The sequence below is a fragment of the Macaca thibetana genome, chromosome 20 (assembly GCF_024542745.1).
Source record: "Macaca thibetana thibetana isolate TM-01 chromosome 20, ASM2454274v1, whole genome shotgun sequence".
NCBI classification, from domain to species: domain Eukaryota; kingdom Metazoa; phylum Chordata; class Mammalia; order Primates; family Cercopithecidae; genus Macaca; species Macaca thibetana.
This window is the reverse complement of record NC_065597.1, coordinates 74,534,888-74,548,432: the sequence shown is the minus strand read 5'-3', so window position 1 is coordinate 74,548,432 and position 13,545 is coordinate 74,534,888. Positions and strand designations below refer to the sequence as shown.

General features: G+C 63.7%; 2 protein-coding genes across 6 annotated transcripts in view; both read left to right on the top strand.

Moving 5' to 3' along the window:
- The window catches only part of UBE2I (ubiquitin conjugating enzyme E2 I), a 395,011-nt gene that overhangs the window by 246,490 nt on the left and 134,976 nt on the right, over positions 1 to 13,545 (top strand). The gene's annotated exons all lie outside the window — the stretch shown is intronic.
- Positions 2,671 to 13,545, top strand: part of CACNA1H (calcium voltage-gated channel subunit alpha1 H) — a 27,225-nt gene continuing 16,350 nt past the window's right edge. For 4 of the 5 annotated variants that reach the window (XM_050774651.1, XM_050774650.1, XM_050774649.1 and 1 more), the window contains exons 1-8: positions 2,671 to 2,783; positions 3,088 to 3,221; positions 3,583 to 3,680; positions 6,234 to 6,393; positions 8,411 to 8,963; positions 9,803 to 10,592; positions 12,162 to 12,604; positions 12,961 to 13,112. In XM_050774651.1, coding sequence (XP_050630608.1) covers positions 2,691 to 2,783; positions 3,088 to 3,221; positions 3,583 to 3,680; positions 6,234 to 6,393; positions 8,411 to 8,963; positions 9,803 to 10,592; positions 12,162 to 12,604; positions 12,961 to 13,112 — 2,423 coding nt within the window. In that variant the 5' untranslated portion in view covers positions 2,671 to 2,690. The remainder of the gene's footprint in view (positions 2,784 to 3,087; positions 3,222 to 3,582; positions 3,681 to 6,233; positions 6,394 to 8,410; positions 8,964 to 9,802; positions 10,593 to 12,161; positions 12,605 to 12,960; positions 13,113 to 13,545) is intronic. The other variant, XM_050774653.1, reaches the window with a different exon arrangement.

The window sequence follows — 13,545 nt, the reverse complement described above, 5'->3', positions numbered from 1 at the left end:
CTAAGGCCTTCAGCTGTGTATGTGATTTTGGGGGGGACATGCGCCTGGATGGGAGGGGCTCACTGGAGCCACACCCCTGCCTGGAAAAGACAGTCCCATCCCCCACTAAAGCAGATGGTCTGAGAGGTCGGGTAGGGGCACCCAGGCCCCCTTCTGGCTTCCTTCACAGCCAGTCACAGAGGCTTGGGGTGGGTCTCAGTGGCATGGTAGAAGGGGCAAAGGTGTCCAGGTAGGAGACCCGTAGCCGGCCGTCTTTGCGGAGTGACTAAGCACTGGGTTCCACCCACCCCTGCCAGCCCCTCTGTGCCATGGGGGCAGCTCTTGTGGTGACTGGCACTGACTGGCCGTGGGCTCCGACACCATCCACTCTACTCTGCTGGCCGGACAGGCCTAGAGATGGCTGGTCAGAGGTGCTGGCCCCTTCCCTTCTGTCCCCATTGGCCTCTCCGCCTCAGGGTCTGGGCGGGGTCCAGAAGTCAGCATTCCCCTCAGTGCTGGGGAGGCCATGCCGTACCTTTAGCTCTAAGTCCTGAGCTGGCTGGGGTGGCAGGAACTGCCAGGGGTGGCTGGAAACTGCCTGCTTTCATAGTGGAATGTGTGTGTGCTGGTTGGGGGCCCAACTTGAAGGAGAGTGTGGAGGGAGGGGACAGAGAGGCGGCCTCAGGCACCCATGGGACAGTCTCACCACCCCCATTGGGTAGACGGGTAAACTGAGGCCTGGGATGCCCTGTGCCCAGGGAGAGGCAGTGCCACCTACAAGACCCGTGGCTCAGCTAGGCTGGGGTGGAGTGCGGTGGGGGCTCAGGTCAGGGAGCAGCATTCCCCACACCTGCCTCTGCTGTGTCCTGTTCTGGCTGGGTGCCTTTGAGCTCCTCCCCGCCAGCCTGTTCCATTGATCTAAGAAAATCCCTCCCCCCGGGAAATGACGGCCCTCATAGAGATGCACAAAGACAGTCCCCAGCCAGCCCCGCAGAAAGGTGCTATTTGCAGCAGTTAGGGGACAAAGGTGCCCGAGGCGGGGGGCAGAGCCGCCATCCACCGTCGTTCCCTTGCACTGGCATTAGGTCAGGAGGCCGGGAGAGGCCAAGGGGCCTGGCACGGCTTCCACAGCGGGGCCTCCGCTCCTGCCCCGACCACCTTGAGCAAGTCACGCAAACTCCACCCCCACCTCGTCCAGCAAGGACCGTGTTCCGAGGCTTGCTGTGAGCGCGCTCACACACTGGCCGCTGGGCTTGCACTGGGTGCGTCACCGGTAGGCGGCAGTGCGTGCTGTGGCCTCGCCCACCTACGGGACAACGGCGTGGCTGTGCCAGTATGCCAGCTGCCTTGGCGGGAGGCTGATTTCAGCTTCTTGTAGTCGTGTTACAGCTGAGGGTCTGTTACTGCTGAACCCATTAAGTGTAATTACTGCCCTCTTGGCGGGAATGCGTAATTACATTGGTGGCCTGGTAGCTGTGGCACTGGCATCAAATTCTGACCTGCCAGGAGGCTGGGGCCCTGGTTTTGTGGGAGGGAGGGTTCCGGGATGGGCTGCTGGGGTCCCTGAGGGGGGGCTCCAGGCTGGACTGACAGGTGAAGGCAGGGAAGGTCCTCATCACCGAGCCTCTTCCCCTCCTACTGTGGCAGCTGCCCTTGCTGTCATCCCTGAGAGTTTCAGACACTCAGAGCCTGACCTCAGTGCTGCACGCAGCACCCGGGACCTCCGCTGTAGTGAGCATGGCCCGTGTTGGGCAGGGGGCACGGCTGCTGCTACCATCATCCTGCCAGGGGTGAGGGGGAGCCCTGGGCGCTGAGGCCTATGGTCTGCGCGAGGTGGGTGCCAGGAAGGGCGGCCACTGAGAGTCAAGCACAGGCCCAAGTCCAGAGCCAAGGGTGGGGATGGCCACCAGGCTGCCCCCGAACTAGCTGTGAGTGGATGCCCAGCTCCATCCCCTCCTCAGTTCCCACGTGTTGGGGACCGCAGGGGCTGGCAGAGCTGGGGGACTTCCCGAGGCTGTTTGCTGACAAGTTGGCGTTTTCCAAATGCCGACTTCTGTCTACCTTAAGGAAGGTCGCTCCAGGTCCACAGTCATCACCGGATTGCCCCTCCCTCCTTCCTCTGGTTCCCTGGTCAGAGTGGGGCCCTGCAGCCCTGGGACAGAGGGCCCGGAAAGCCTGCCCCAAGTGTGCCGCCGCCCAGGCCTGGAGGGTGGGACGGGGAGTCCTGTCCCGGTGGGTCACATGGCTGTACCCGGACATCCCCTGGGGCCCTCCCAGTTGCGCAGGGCGCCCTGCCTGCAGCCCCCCAGCAAGGGAGCCCTAGGCAGCCTGGGCCCCACGTGGGCAGCTAGGCTCTGGGAGTCTGAGTGGTCCTCAGTGGGGCCTCACCCCTGACGCGGCCAGCCCCCCGAGGGCTCCTGCACCCCGCTTTCTTAATGAGCCAACGCCGGGGGCCTGGGGGCCGGGCCTGGGACAGCGACCCCCACGGCGCAGAGCCCGGCCAGGCGCAGGCTCCCGGCGCCACCTGGTGGCTGCTTTCAGGACTGTCCGTGGGCCCTGCAGGTCCCCATCCTGGACGCCCCCACGCGTGCACACCCATGGCGGGGCACCAGGCGACCGGGTGGACACTTGGAGGGCCCCGTGGGGGCGGGTCCCGGGCTGCGCCGGCATGCTCCTTAACCCGCGGCGACACGTGGTTCGAGCACGTGAGCATGCTGGTGATCATGCTCAACTGCGTGACCCTGGGCATGTTCCGGCCCTGTGAGGACGTCGAGTGCGGGTCCGAGCGCTGCAACATCCTGGAGGTGAGGGGCGTGGCTCGGGGGTGGGGCGGGGGCGTGGTTCGGGGTGGGGCGGGGCTAGGGCGAGGTGAGGTTCAAGGTGGGACGGGGCGTCGGGTGGGGCGGGGGTGTGGCAGGGGTTGGGGGTGGAGTGAGGTTGAAGGCGGGGCGGGGCGTGGGGGCGGGGCTGGGAGCGGGGTGAGGTTCGGGGCGGGGCGTCGGGTGGGGGCGGGGCTCAGGCTGGGGCGGGGCTCAGGCTTGAGGGGAGTGGGCTGAGCTGAGCTGAGCCGAGCCGTTCCATGGGTTCTCCTGATTTCTCCTCCCGCAGGCCTTTGACGCCTTCATTTTCGCCTTTTTCGCGGTGGAGATGGTCATCAAGATGGTGGCCTTGGGGCTGTTCGGGCAGAAGTGTTACCTGGGTGACACGTGGAACAGGCTGGATTTCTTCATCGTCGTGGCGGGGTAGGCCCCGCCTCGGAGAGGCCACAGCGCTGGCGAAGGGGCCCCGCCTCACCCCACAGGGATCCCTGGGTCCCACCTGTAAAGAAAGATGGGAGGTGTGTTCTGGAGGGATCCAGGTAGAACCAGGGACCCTGTCTGGGACTCCGGAGATCCTCCTTCCTGGGCACAGGTGAGGGAAGTGGCCGCCTGGTGTGACCCAAGAGTCGTGCTCCTGCTACCTTGGGGCCTATCCTGGCCGATTCAAGGCCCTCCGGGTGCCGGGCTGGCCGACTCTGTGCCTGCCCGCCTTGCTCTGCACCCAACCCCACCCCTGGCCGCCTGGGCCCCTCGCTGAGCTGCTCCCTCTTGGCCCCACCCCCAGCATGATGGAGTACTCGTTGGATGGACACAACGTGAGCCTCTCGGCTATCAGGACCGTGCGGGTGCTGCGGCCCCTCCGTGCCATCAATCGCGTGCCAAGTAAGTGACCAGCCCAACCTGGGCTTGAGACCAACAGGCTTGCATGTCCGCCAGCCCTGCAGAGCCCTCAGAAGGGCTCACAGGAGCACAGGACTGGGAGGTGAAGGTTCCCAGGCACTCAGGCCCCAGCCCGGACCCCAGCACTGGGGGGGCCCCTGCCACTATCCGTGGGCCCTGCAGGTCTGGGGATAATCAAGCTGGGGTGTGGTGGGCAATCAGCATTCACAGGATCCCTGGCTTCCACATGGCCGAGTGACAACCTCGGGTTCCTCCTCTGCATGGCATCTGGGGCAAGGCTGGGGGCCAAGCAGATCCCTGGTGGATTTGCTGTCTGGCGCATTCTAGTGTGGCTCATGGCTGGTGGAGACACCCTTGTGAGTGCAGCTCAGCTCAGCTGGGGGCTCTGTGCAGCACCCCCTTCACTCCCACACAGGCGAGGGGAGAGCCTGACACCTGTCCTGAGGACAGCTCACCCTCCCTACCCGCCACTGCTTCTGGCCCCCATCCTCCTGCCAGGAGCCCCACCCAAGGGAAGAGGGGAAGCTGGCTGGCCAGGGCTGGGCCTCCATGTCCCCTGCTGAGCAGCTGATTTTCTAGAAGGAAGGCTGGAAACCCTTCAGGACTTGGCCAGCAGGCGTGAGGAGGGGGCCTGGTGGAGAGGAGCTGCTGTGTGTCTGCTGTGCACTGGGGATAAGGGGAGGCAGAGGAAAAGCTTCCCGGGAAGTCCCATGCCTGCTTGTTTGGGAAAGATCCGGTCAAACCCGGGCCAAGGGCCACCCACCTGCGTCAGGGGATGGGGTGGGATCGTTCTTTAAAGCCCTCGGCTACATTCAGTTGCTCTGGCTCCTGGGGGTGGGTTCAGCTCCCACGAGGCCGTAAGAGGCCCCGAGTGCACGCTGTGTGTAGGAGTGGCCCCATGTGTGCACATGCTGGTATAACACAACCTTTCTGGCTACCTAACCAGGGTCCTGGTGGCCTTGGCACTCAGGGCTTGACCTGCAGCAACCCCCCAAAGTCACAGATCCCCAGGGCTAGGCACTCCTTCCCCTGGAGCCTCTAGCTTCCCAAAAGGCAGGTGCCACTTGTCCCCGAGCCGCTGGTCCCCGAGCCTGCCTTCCCCCTGCCTGCCTTGGCTCAACTGTGCGGCTCAGATAGGGCTTGAATACTGTGTGACACTGATTAACAGAGCCTGAACCTCAGTTTCTCCTGGAATAGTGGCGTACAGGGGTAGCCATGACCCCAAGGGTGGCTGAGCCTGCGGTGAGTGGACGCACGTGTGGCTCTTGGCCCTTTGCCCGGCACCCACTGTATGCTCAGTCTGCACACCAGCCTGGCCCCACCTGTTGGAGCATGAAGTAACCCAGCATACACAGCCCCCTGGAATTCCACGGATGTTTATTTTTCAGGTTAAATTCCCAGAGTGGCCCTAATTGTCGCCAGCAGCCTGGCCTCCTGGGGACCTGCTCCTGTCTCGAGGGAATTAGGGAACTCTTCCAGACTGCATCATAACGTTCCTGATAATAAGGGCACGTTCAGGGCTGCATCCCATTCTGTTGGCCTGGGGTCCAGTCTGACCCTTGGATCATCTGTGATCTTTGAGGCAGTGCGGTCTGGCCAGGGCAGCGCTCACCGATTGTCTGCTCCTGTCGGCTCTTTTGACACTTCAGTGCCCCTCCTGGCTCTGACTCACCCCATGACCTGAGGGGCCCATTTTGCCATTGATACCCCTGGGTGCTGGGTGAGACCTTAGCGTCCCCAGGCTCCTGGCCCAGGGCTCTGCCTGCAGCCTCAGCCTGGCCTTTGCTTAAATTTGGGAAAAAGAACGTCTTGGGGGAGCAGGCCCAGGATGGAGCAAGGGGCGCATGGGGCTTGGCTGACCCCCTTGCTGGATTAATCTGGAGTTCACATAGCTCATAGCACCCAGGACTGATGGTTTCAGTGGTACCTCTTGAAAAGCCACTGTCTGTCCTCCCCACCGCCTCCAGCAGCCTCTCTGAGGTGGGGCTCTGCTCTGGCAGGATTCTCACTGGGCATCAGAAAGGTTTCAGGATCCCAGACCTGCTGCAGAGACCCCCGGAGGCAGCCAACCACCTGAGGTTCTGGGGCTCCCGAGGCCGCTGCTGCCTCGATGGCGACTTCAGGGTGCAGCTGGACAAGCCTTGAGCACCACTAAGCTCCACCTGATCATCCTGAGCCCCTGAGATACCGCACGGTCAGACCTGCCGCGGGCAGTCCCCTGCCTCCGCTCCCACCCCTCCACACCGCAGCCCTCCAAAAGCAGCAGACCTGCCATCCTGGTATGGTTGGAGGTGGAGACCTGGCACACCTGTGGATGGGTGTCAGTGTCCCTGGAGGCTGGCGGTGGTAGGAGGGGAGCCCCGATCACCCTAGGGGTGCAGGAAAGTCACCAGGGGGTGGCCTGAGTCAGTGTGCGGTGGGCGTGGACACCTGCTGTGAACAGTGGACGGGGCTCAGCGGACCCAGGAGGGGCTGTAGCCCCAAGGACGCTCCTGCAGGGCTTAGGAGTGCCAATCCTGGACCTGCTGCCCACAGGCATGCGAATCCTGGTCACTCTGCTGCTGGACACGCTGCCCATGCTTGGGAACGTCCTTCTGCTCTGCTTCTTCGTCTTCTTCATTTTCGGCATCGTTGGCGTCCAGCTCTGGGCTGGCCTCCTGCGGAACCGCTGCTTCCTGGACAGTGCCTTTGTCAGGTACCCAGACCCCACCCCTGTGACCCCTGTGAGGCCCCGCCCACCATGCATATAACACACCATGTGGCTCCACCCAACACAGTTACCGACCCACGTGGCTCTGCCCATCATGCAGTCACCCGCCCTCCACCCCCACCTTCGTCATGACTCCGCTCACCATGCAGTCACCTGTCCCTCCTGCACCCTCCCCCATGCCCCCCTACCCCCATCATGACTCCGCCCACTATGCAGTCGTCCGTTCCTCCCGCCCCCCCCATGGTTCTGCCCACGATATAGTCTCCGCCCACCATGCAGTCACCTGCACCGCCCCACCCCCATCTTGGCTCCGCCCACATGCGGTCTGTCACCGCCCCACATGGCACTGCCCCACATAGCTCCGCCCACCATGCAGTCAAGTTCCTGCCTCACATGGCTCCGCCCACATGCAGTCGCTTGCCCCGCGGAACCGCGGCATAGGCCCCGCCCCCAGTGCCGCTTTTTCTCAGCCCGCAGGACACGTTAGTCCCCACACTGCGTCCCCTCTCCTCACCCCCAAGTTCCCTCACCCCTCACCCCGGGGTCCCCTCAGCCCTCACCCCGGGGTCCCCTCAGCCCTCACCCCGGGGTCCCCTCAGCCCTCACCCCGGGGTCCCCTCAGCCCTCACCCTGGGGTCCCCCTCAGCCCTCAGCCCTCACCCCGTGGTCCCCTCAGCCCTCACCCCGGGGTCCCCTCAGCCCTCACCCCGGGGTCTCCCCTCAGCCCTCTCCCCGGGGTCTCCCCTCAGCCCTCACCCCGGGGTCCCCTCAGCCCTCACCCCGGGGTCTCCCGTCAGCCCTCACCCCGGGGTCTCCCCTCAGCCCTCACCTCGGGGTCTCCCCTCAGCCCTCACCCCGGGGTCCCTTCAGCCCTCACCTCGGGGTCTCACCTTATGGTCTCCCCTCAGTCCTCAGCCCTCACCTCGGGGTCACCTCAGCCCTCTCCTCGGGGGTCTCCCCTCAGCCCTCTCCCCGGGGTCTCCCCTCAGCCCTCTCCCCGGGGTCTCCCCTCAGTCCCCTCCCCGGGGGGTCCCCTCAGCCCTCTCCCCGGGGGGTTCCCTCAGCCCTCTCCCCGGGGGGTCCCTTCAGCCCTCTCCCCGGGGTCTCCCCTCAGCCCTCTCCCCGGGGGGTCCCCTCAGCCCTCTCCCCGGGGGGTTCCCTCAGCCCTCTCCCCGGGGGGTCCCTTCAGCCCTCTCCCCGGGGTCTCCCCTCAGCCCTCTCCCCGGGGGGTCCCCTCAGCCCTCTCCCCGGGGGGTCCCCTCAGCCCTCTCCCCGGGGTCTCCCCTTAGCCCTCACCCTGCGGTCTCTCCTCAGCTCTCACCCCGGGGTCTCCCCTCAGCCCTCACCTTGGGGTCTTCCCTCAGCCCTCACCCCGGGGTCCTCTCATCCCTTACTCTGGGATCGCCTCTCCTCACCTCAGGGTTCTCTCAGCCGTTGTCCTGCAGTCACCTCCCCTCACCCCAGGAGCCCCTCAGCCCATGCCCCAGGGTCCCCTCAGCGCCTGTCCTGGGATTTCTCCACTCCTGCTTTGGGGTCCCCTCCCCTCATCCCTCAGCCCAGGATTTCCTCGGCCCTCACCCCAGGGCTGCCTCCCCTCCCTCACCCCAGGGTTCCCTCTCCTAGTCCCTTGCTCCTCCCCCCTCATACCCTTCCAGGAGGAGCTGAGGTCTGAGCCTGGGTTTCTGGCTCCTGGGTCCTCCTCCCTGTTTCTCTGCTGTTCTTTGTCGATTTCTCTGTCTATCCCTGTTCCTTTGTGTCTTTCTCTCTCTGTGGATTGGGGCTGAGGAGGGTGTGGTTTCTGCAGCACCGCTGTGTCCTTGACTCTGGTTCTGGCTGTGTCCCCTGATCCTGGTCGTGACCCCAGGTCCTATCACGCCCCCTGACCCTAAGTGTGCCTCCCTAACCACGATTGGTCCACTGGTCCTGACCCTGATCGTGCCCCCGACCCTGACCGTCCCTGACCCTGATTGTACCTCTTGGCCCTGGTTGTGCCCGTCCCCAGAAACAACAACCTGACCTTCCTGCGGCCGTACTACCAGACGGAGGAGGGCGAGGAGAACCCGTTCATCTGCTCCTCGCGCCGAGACAACGGCATGCAGAAGTGCTCGCACATCCCCAGCCGCCGCGAGCTGCGCGTGCCCTGCACGCTGGGCTGGGAGGCCTACGTGCAGCCCCAGGCCGAGGGGGTGGGCGCCACGCGCAACGCCTGCATCAACTGGAACCAGTACTACAACGTGTGCCGCTCGGGCGACTCCAACCCCCACAACGGTGCCATCAACTTCGACAACATTGGCTACGCCTGGATCGCCATCTTCCAGGTGGGCGGCAAGAAGGTGGGACGGGGACCCTGGGGCACGGCAGGGGAGCGGGTGCAGGACTCGCCCCCCAGCCGAGACCCCAGGGGGCACGGGCGGGGAGGAGGAGGGGTCGTGCGGGCCCAAGTCCAGCCACCGCCCCCCCAGGTGATCACGCTGGAAGGCTGGGTGGACATCATGTACTACGTCATGGACGCCCACTCGTTCTACAATTTCATCTATTTCATCTTGCTCATCATCGTGAGTGTGGGCGGCAGCGGTCGCCACGATGGGCCCTGGTGTTAGCTGGCTGGAGGTGGGGTGGGGTACCTGGGTGGTCACAGGGGCTTCTGTCTGGCCTCCAGTTGAAGGGAGGGAGGCAGAGCTTGCGGGGGTGGGGAGATGCGGTTGGGGACCTCAAGAGGCCATGCCACCACCTAGACAGGGCCCAGGCCTGTGGGTGCTGGCTCAGGGCTGAAAAGCCAGGAACACCTCTGGAGAGTACACAGCCTCCCAGCGCAGCTTTCCACAGCGCGTGTGGCCCCAGGTGTGCTCCTCACCTGGTCCTCTCACAGGCCCCATGGGGTCTCAGCAGAGTTGGGCTAATCAGGCCCCAGACATCTGTGGGGTGCTGGGTGTACGTAGAGCCACCCTGCAAGGACCCAGCAGGTAACAGAAGCAGACAGACATCCCCAGCTTGTTCTCAGAGAGCAAGCGAGGAGAGCGAGCAGAGATGTGCTGCACACTGGCCGGTGCTAAGGAGGAAACACCTGGGGTGCTGGGGAGGGGAGAGTGGCCACCGTTGAGAGGGTCATCTCAAGGGCAGACCTGCAGGCAAAGGAGGGGCTGAGCCCCATGGAGAGACAGGAAAGAGGGTTCCAGGTGTTTCATCTAAACAGGCATAGAACAGCTACTGTGCTGCCTGCCGCAGACGTAGGGGCTCAGCAGTGAACACCGCAGTAACCTGCCCATAGCAGGGCACCCCACCCACTGTGCTTATGGCGTGGCCCCCACTCGAATAGGCAGCGCGCAGTAGGGCTCAGTGGCGAATGAGAGACTCACTCACTCAACTGCCACCCACCTGCCCGCCCCCGTCACAGGTGGGCTCCTTCTTCATGATCAACCTGTGCCTGGTGGTGATTGCCACGCAGTTCTCAGAGACAAAGCAGCGAGAGAGCCAGCTGATGCGGGAGCAGCGGGCGCGCCACCTATCCAACGACAGCACACTGGCCAGCTTCTCCGAGCCTGGCAGCTGCTACGAAGAGCTGCTGAAGTATGTGGGCCACATATTCCGCAAGGTCAAGCGGCGCGGCTTGCGCCTCTATGCCCGCTGGCAGAGCCGCTGGCGCAAGAAGGTGGACCCTAGCGCTGTGCAAGGCCAGGGTCCCGGGCACCGCCAGCGCCGGGCGGGCAGGCACACAGCCTCGGTGCACCACCTGGTCTACCACCATCACCACCACCACCACCACCACTACCATTTCAGCCACAGCAGCCCCCGCAGGCCCGGCCCTGAGCCAGGCGCCTGCGACACCAGAGTGGTGCGGGCCGGCGCGCCCCCCTCACCACCCTCCCCAGGCAGCAGAGCACCCGACGCAGAGTCTGTGCACAGCATCTATCATGCCGACTGCCACATAGAGGGGCCGCAGGAGAGGGCCCAGGTGGCACGTGCCGCCGCCACTGCTGCCGCCAGCCTCAAACTGGCCACGGGGCTGGGCACCATGAACTACCCCACCATCCTGTCCTCAGGAATGGGCAGCGGCAGAGGCAGCACCAGCCCCGGACCCAAGGGGAAGTGGGCCAGTGGGCCTCCAGGCACTGGGGGGCACAGCCCCTTGAGCTTGAATAGCCCCGATCCCTACGAGAAGATCCAGCATGTGGTCGGGGAGCATGGTGAGGACCCAGCCCCACCCCGTGGAGGAGGCGGTGGGACCTAGGCAGGGCGGGCAGGGTCTCCAGTGTGTCATTCCTGCCCCCAGTCTAAGCACTCTTATGAGCCCAGCTTTGATTTGTGGAACAGACCAGCCACGCCTCTGGAACCCATAAGAAGGGAAAAGAGGGAGGTCCTGCCCCCGTCAGTGCCAAAGCAAGCCCCCCGTGGCCCACATCTCACAGCAGGCGTGGTGGCCACGGAGGTGGGATTCTGAACCTGACAAGGCCTGTCAGAGCCTCCTGGGCCAGCATCCGTTGCCCCTGCCCGGCTCCGAGAGGGACCACATGCTTGTGTCCACAGACTGGACACTTCCCTGGAGGACTTGCAGCGCCCTTCGTGGCCATTGAGGCTGGCCCCCCTTCTAGGTGGGGACACCGAGCGGGGGAGTGTGGGGGAGGTACCGTCACAGCCAGTCAGGAAGAGAGGCTGGTGCAGGGTTCTCCTACCCGGGGCCTGGGCCTCCGTGGACCAGGTGAATGGGAGACTCCAGGACCCCCAGATGGTAGGTTCCACACAGGCTTGGGGGTCCTTCCTGGTTCCGGATACAGACGTAGAGACGCAGGCAGGGGTGTGTCCCCCGTGGCCGGGATGGGTGCACCTGAGGGTACCGGGATGCTGTGTGCCCTCATGCACCGGTACCCAGGGCATGCGGGCAACAGTGTCAGGGGCACGTGCTTCTAGCCCTTGAACTGTGGGAGTCCAGCCACTGTGCATCGTAAGAGGCACACGGGTTCCAAAGACAGCGTGAAAACATCACGGGACGGCTGGCTGGTCATTTTTATGTCAGTTTCGTGTTGGAGTGATCGTGGTTTGCTTGCGTGGAGTCCAGTAGAATCCCGTAGCTAACTTCGCTGTGTGCCGTGGCTGCTGGGAAGTGGCTGGTGTTACATGTCTGCAGATGGCACAGCCTAAGGCAGGCGAACGTCTCCGCACCTAAGTGTGTCCCTGCCCCAGTAGGTGAGCAGGAATGCGGCTGTGGGGGTTGGGCCTGTGTGCCCAGGTGTGTGTGTGAATGTGCCCAGTATGTGCCCGAATGTATGGCTTTTCTGATGTCTGAGGCTGCTGTCACCACGAACTAGTGGGCTTGGAACAGTGGAAACTCACTCTCAGCAGTGGAGGCTGGTGGTCCAAAATCCGGGCGTTGCAGGGTTCTTTCTCTGGAGGCCCTGGGGGAGACCTCTCCTCACCTCTCCTATGTTCTGGTTTTGCCAATCCCCGGCTTGTCGACACGTCCCTGCGGTCTCTGTCTGTCTTCACGTGGCTGTTTGTTTTCTTCTTCTTGGAACAGTCGTGGCTCAGGGCCTTCCCTACTCCAGGATAGCCTCATTCCTCATTCTTCATTTTGACTCATGACACCTGCAGAGATCCTACTTTCTGTGAAGTCCATTTGCAGGTTCTGGAGGTTGGACTCTGGATGGATCTTTTTGTGGGGGACACGTTCACCCTACCGCTCCTGTGTGTGTGGGTTCCCGGGCCCCTGTGGCAGCACCACTGAGTGGGCCTGCCCCTGTCTCTGCCCTCTCCCACAGGACTGGGCCAGGCCCCTGGCCATCTGTCAGGCCTCAGCGTGCCCTGCCCCCTGCCCAGCCCCCCAGCAGGCACGCTGACCTGTGAGCTGAAGAGCTGCCCATACTGCACCCGTGCCCTGGAGGACCCGGAGGGGGAGCTCAGTGGCTCAGAGAGTGGAGACTCAGATGGCCGTGGCATCTACGAATTCACGCAGGACATCCAGCACGGTGACCGCCGGGATCCCATGCAACCACCCCCTGCGACGGACACACCAGGCCCAGGCAGCCCCCGGCGGCGGGCACAGCAGATGGCAGCCCCGGGCGAGCCAGGCAGACTGGGCCACCTCTGGGCTACCTTCAGCGGCAAGCTGCGCCGCATCGTGGACAGCAAGTACTTCAGCCGCGGCATCATGATGGCCATTCTCGTCAACACGCTGAGCATGGGCGTGGAGTACCATGAGCAGGTGCGGGCCGGCCTGGTCACGGGGCTGGCTCCCTGTCATGCTTGCAGGGCCTGGGGAGTCTCAAGAGGCTTCCAGCAGCCCCAGTGCCTGACCTGATGGTAGGACAGTCAGGCAGGGCCCCAGAAAGCCGGGGATGGTGAGGAAAGGAGACTAGGTATGCTGAGCCTCTGCTGGAGGGAGCCTCCTTGGGGTCCTGGCCTCCTCTCTAGATGGCAATTGATTAGGCTGCTGAGATGCTGCTGCAGCCCTCCTGATCCCTTGGGTCTTGATGCAGCCATACCTGCTCCTAGATAAGTGCTGAGGAGGGTTGGGAGCCATGGATGGGGTCACCTGATTGTCCCCACCTCTGCCTGCAGCCCGAGGAACTGACTCACGCCCTGGAGATCAGCAACATTGTGTTCACCAGCATGTTCGCCTTGGAGATGTTGTTGAAACTGCTGGCCTGTGGCCCTCTGGGTTACATCCGGAACCCGTACAACATCTTCGACGGCATCATCGTGGTCATCAGGTGGGTCTCCACCCGCTCCCCAGGCCAGAGGGGCCCGGGAAGCTCCACTGTCTGGCAAAGAATCCACCTGCAGAGCAAAACCCTGAGCACAGGAGGAAGTGCTGGCAGCGACACAGCTCTTTATGACAAGCTGTGGGAAGCAGGTGCTTGGTGTCCCCAGTGCCCCATGGGACTGTCCTGGGCAGAGTCCCCTCCCCAGACCCTATGCTTCCCTGCAGGCACTACTAGGTGCACACCTGTTAGGTCAGCTGCATCTCAGAAGGATGTTTCTGGAAACTAGAAGAGCTGTTCCCTGCAGGAACAATGCAGGTGTGCAGTGGCCTCAGGGCTGAGCTGTTTGGGGCCAGACCCAGCGAGAAAGACCAGCTTAAAAGGCTGAATCATGTTTGCTGCTGGGGGAGCATTTGCTGCAACAAAATTAAACCAGAAAGGA